This window comes from Olea europaea, chromosome 13 (genome assembly GCF_002742605.1).
Source record: "Olea europaea var. sylvestris chromosome 13, O_europaea_v1, whole genome shotgun sequence".
NCBI lineage: Eukaryota > Viridiplantae > Streptophyta > Magnoliopsida > Lamiales > Oleaceae > Olea > Olea europaea.
Window position 1 is genome coordinate 2,684,178 of NC_036249.1, and position 5,010 is coordinate 2,689,187.

Genomic DNA, 5,010 nt, shown 5'->3' on the forward strand with positions numbered 1-5,010 from the left:
CACGAGATATGTTTGCTTGAGGGAGAATAAAGAATACAAGTTTGAGTTCATCAAGTAAATTGTAAGATATGATCTAGAGATTGCAGCATTTGTTGAGACTACCCATTGTGGTACAATCTCCGATGCAGATATTGAAGACCTTTCCATGAGAAGATCAAACTCTCATCTGGCATGTCCTGTAGTTAATCAATCTTGGCAGTTGAGCTCAAAGACGAGATGTTAGCTCCTATTGTTTACAAAAAGAAATCCCGTGAACCAAAACATATTTTAGGTTCCATAATTATGCAGCAGCATCTTCCACTATTTCATATCTAGCTTCTTTTGTATTCAATTGGTCAACTAAATACTGCTATTAGGTCCCTTAAGCTTTAATCTGGATGTAAATGGTCGTTAGTTTCAGAAAAATTCAGAAATTTATGTACTTAAGCTAACCACCATAGGTACGAGAGAAGGGGAGAAAAAACAAATGAGAAGCCAAATACTGGCACTCCAACAGTTAATACCAAATGTCCAACCTAGTACTTCTTTAACAGAATTATGTACTCTTCACTATTAAATATTAATTGCAACTCAGAATCTAATGAAGTGTAGCTTTATCAGATGAAATCATGTTTGCTTGGAACATGATATTCCTAAATGGAGCACAAACCTAAACTTATATGCTGGTGACACTGCCAACTGCCCTCCCAGAGAGAGAGAGAGAGAGAGAGAGAGAGAGAAGGCAAAAAAAAAACAAAACAAAACAGAGATTAAAAGCCAGTTTGGCTCCCATTTTCTAAATTTCATTTTTAATCACACATTTAATGGGGTCCAGAAATTTTATCCACCTTTCAACTTCACATTTCACAACTTTTATCACAATTTACTAAAAATCTTATTTTTAGCTAAACCAAACAAGGGCTAAATAAATATAAGGGAATTATTTGCAAATAAAACTATAGCCAAAAGAAATAAGGTAATAAATAAATAAAATGAATGAGAAAATTTTAAAAGAAGGATATTGAAGGAACTAATCATTATAGACATACCTGAAAGGCAAGGCTGGACATCCTTGAACAACAGGGCAAATAAACAATGAGTTGCAAATTAATTGCAGTAGCAAGTGATATGATTAGAACTTGAGAACAACCCAAGATAAGAATGCGACCATTTATTGGTTTGATGCCCCCTTATTTTGAATAAGAAAATACCACGTCAGAAGTTAAACACATCAGAAGTTAAACTATGGCATCATTTCACTCCTAGCCATTCTCTAAGATTTTTTTATCACAATGTTTGAAAATGAGACCTTGATAAAACATTCACAATACTCAAGTGGCGCAAATTGAAAATTACAATCTAGTTAATTTCTGGAAATTAAAGCATATTTAGAACACTGATCAAAATAACAATCACCTATCAAATTCAAATATTAGCACTGTGCTAACAAGCAAAAGACCAATGATGAGAAAACAAATTTATTTATTTATTTTTATTATTATTATTATTTTTTAAATGAAGGCAGAAGAAGAAATGCCCAAAGAACCAATATGAATAGCCAACCAAAATTTATTGGGAAACAAGCTTAGTTTGTTGTGGAATGAATTGCATCAATCTACGTTGTATTATTCGACTTACAAACTCATAGTGCATACAAGAATATAAGGTGAACTGAAAAGATGAAAAGGTTTGTACCCAGTAGTAAGAAATCCCGTGTTTTTATCCTACTCTTCTTATTTCTTCGATTTGTTGTTTATGGTAATCTTGCTTCTTCTTTTTTAATACACTCTGCACGAAGAGACAAGAACTTTAACTTCACCTCTGTCAGGTCGTCCATAATTCGACCATAATTCAGATTCACATGGTGGTAATCACAGTCAATGCCAGTTAGGGTATGCATTTGAATGAATTTGGTTGAACTTAAGGTTCAAAATAAGAGAATATAGGAGCCTAAGCAGAATTTTGAAAGGAGAAAAGTCCAGAATCTGGCATCCAGCATTTAGCAATAGTAATGACACTACCTCTGCACTTAATATGGGGGCATGTTCTCAGTTCAAATAATATGACATCATTTACCCCAGCTGCTTTGATCAAATATCTTCATCACACTGAATCAACAGAATATACCAACTTCACTAGTGCCACTACCTAATTGTGCAGTCACAAGTCTTTCATCAGATACAGCAAACTTAATTCAGCAACTTCATGATTATTCGATTCCTAGACAGGTGCAATGTCTAGCTTCTTCAAGGGACCTTCATTCTGCATACTGCCCTTTTAGCTTAGCAACCCTCATTCAAAACACTTTTTTTTGGAAATGATTGACACTCCCTCTGTTCAAGAACACCTTGTACAACAGCATACTATAGGTGAGTTTTCTTATTTGAAATGTAATGATTTTCAAACATCATATTTTAGCAACGGTGCTTGCATCACTGTATGAGAAGCATTTTCTGACTCTTTATCACCATTAAACCGGTTGCTGAAGACTCCTAGAGTTTTGTAGTCCCACACAATCTTGGATATCTCATCTTGGGGAAAACAAAGACCTTGTTGTTTAACTAACTTATTCAGTTGACAGAAGAATTTAGGGTCTTGTAATCGGATATACTCACGCAACACTCTCTCGTGATCGGGGACCCAGCTTCTCGGAAATGGAGTATAATCACATGATGGAATCAAAGACATGTGAGAAAACTGAACGCCTTCAATGTTGTCAACAAGTCCCATCCTCAAAAGATCAGAATACTCTGGGGCAGAATTATTGCTACTTTCCCTCAATGGACGGCTAAGATCACGTGAAGCAATCTTGTACACCTTGGCACGTGATTTCAGTCTATACCTTGCCGCATACAATTTAGCGAGAGAGCTGCGGATCACATAAGCACAAAACCCAACAATTTTCTTCCTGTTATCTGCATATCTATACCAATCAGCCATGCTCTCAAGGAACTTATTCATCTGAGCATTAGTATGAGCTTGACCCGAATACAGCATGGGAGTGCAGGGCAGTGGCTCTGGATCCCTATCACCCTTCACAAATGCAAGCCGCCTAAACTGGCGAATACACTGTTGCAAGCTAGCAGTGACTGAAAGCAAAGTCCCAACGCCTTTTTCACTCACAATCTTACCTTCACTTGAGGTGTACCGAAGAGTGGGGTGTATAACCCGCCGACAAATTATATGATCCAAAAACTGAATCCCCCTAGTGATATGCTCAATTTCGACCTTAGAATTGTCCAACCTAATCCCGAATTTACTCTCACAGAACTCAATTATTTCTTTTCTAATTCCCACCGCATCCTCCCTCGGTCCCCTAATACCAATCAGGAAATGACCTCCAAACCTGATATAATCCATTTTTCTAGTCTTCTCCTTCCCACTTGCAGGTACAAACTCCGGCCAAGAAGGGTTATGGCAACTATCCTTCATCGAATACTTCCATATAGAATCTAATTCACAAGGCTTAAAGAATTTGATTGTCCGATCTTCCATCATTTGATCAAGCTCATTAAGACAAACATTAACCAGTAAAGGACTAAGAATTCCACAGTAACCGTAATTAGGAATCTTTGCAGCCTCCTCTGGGGCAAAATCAAAGAATGTCCTCAACCAATATGGGTCTGGCTTCGGCTCATTCTCATTCAATAACCTCTTCCTCGTCTGACCCTTCTTTCTTTTCCTTTTACTTACTTTCCCGCCATTATCTTCCCAGTATGTAAAATTTCGTGGTGGACCTTTCAACCCTGATTTAATCAAATTCAAAACCTTTTTGTCTTTCACAGCTTTTTCCACACAACCAATTACCACATTAACGTCAACATGATCAAGAATCTCACTTATATCACCTTTTATAAACCACAAGTACCCAGCAAAGTTACTCCTGATGGTTCTAATGACGGAATGAGGATTCCTACCTGGACGGAAGGCGTGAGATTTTGAAGAAAACTGCGGCTCAAAAACTGGCTCCAGAATCATCAACAAAACTTCCTGAACCACCAGGTCCTGAAAAGGAGGAGTCTTCGATGCCAAAACGGAGTTGAGCTTGCGTTTGGAGAGCAAATTAATTGGCTTATCATTAGGGCTGCGAATGATCTGCTGAGTTTTGGAATTCCATTGAAAGTGGTTATGAACGACTGCGTTTTTTAGGGATAGAAGGTCGGAAAGTGTATTGATATAGATGGAGTTCTTATGAGGGAAAGATCCGGTGACATTGGCACAGGTGCGCTGATAGGCAAGGACCCAGAGATCGAATTTGGATAGAAAGCCAGAGAGGTTGTTGAAGGGCTTGTAAGGTTGGGTGAAGGTCTTGACCCAGAGGTCTGAAAGAATTCCAAATGGATCTTCTTTGAGTTGGTTGTATGGGTCTTGTAATTGAGGTGGTGGCGGAAGCGGCGTCGGAGGATGGTGGTTGTGGTGGTGTGAGAGGTGGGACAGGTAGCGGGTGGTGGCGCTTTGAGTAAGTGCAAGGTGTTTGAGTTTTGTTCTCAATGACATTATGAGTCGATGTTGGCCGGTCCGAACACTCCGGCTCCTCTCCCTCTCATCGTTTTCCCAATTTGTATTCAAGTCTTTTTAGGAGTTAATTCTTCCAATGGTCTCCATGTATTTAATTGGTGTTTGAAATTTAAAATATCGAGTTTTAGTCACTAAATTTAGATCTATATCTTTAATTGTTCACTAAAGTTTAAGATATCGAGTTTTGACCATTGAACTTTAAAAAATGTTGTACATTACTCACTGAACATTGAAAAATATTGTACATTACTCATTGAATTTTGAAAAAAGTTGTACATTACTCACTGTAAACTCGATATTTTTCAAAGTTCAACAGTTATGCTAGGGAGTAACGTACTGCATATTCCAAAGTTCAGCGGCCAAAATTTGACATTTTAAATTTCAATGAGCAATCTAAGATATAAACCTAAGTTCAGTGAGCAATCGAAGACATTGGCTTAAGTTCAGTGATCAAAACTCGATATTTTAATCTTCACTGACCAATCAAAAACATGGATTAAAGTTCAATGACTA

At 37.6% G+C, this 5,010-nt stretch overlaps 1 protein-coding gene across 1 annotated transcript in view; it reads right to left on the reverse strand.

Annotated features, from left to right (window-relative positions):
• LOC111407273 (nuclear intron maturase 1, mitochondrial) overlaps nt 1-4,543 on the reverse strand; it is a 5,387-nt gene extending 844 nt beyond the window's left edge. The window contains exon 1 of the mRNA XM_023036656.1: nt 1,029-4,543. Within this exon, the coding sequence (XP_022892424.1) occupies nt 2,380-4,476 (2,097 nt within the window). The 5' untranslated portion in view covers nt 4,477-4,543 and the 3' untranslated portion in view covers nt 1,029-2,379. The remainder of the gene's footprint in view (nt 1-1,028) is intronic.
• Between the last annotated feature and the right edge of the window lie 467 nt (nt 4,544-5,010).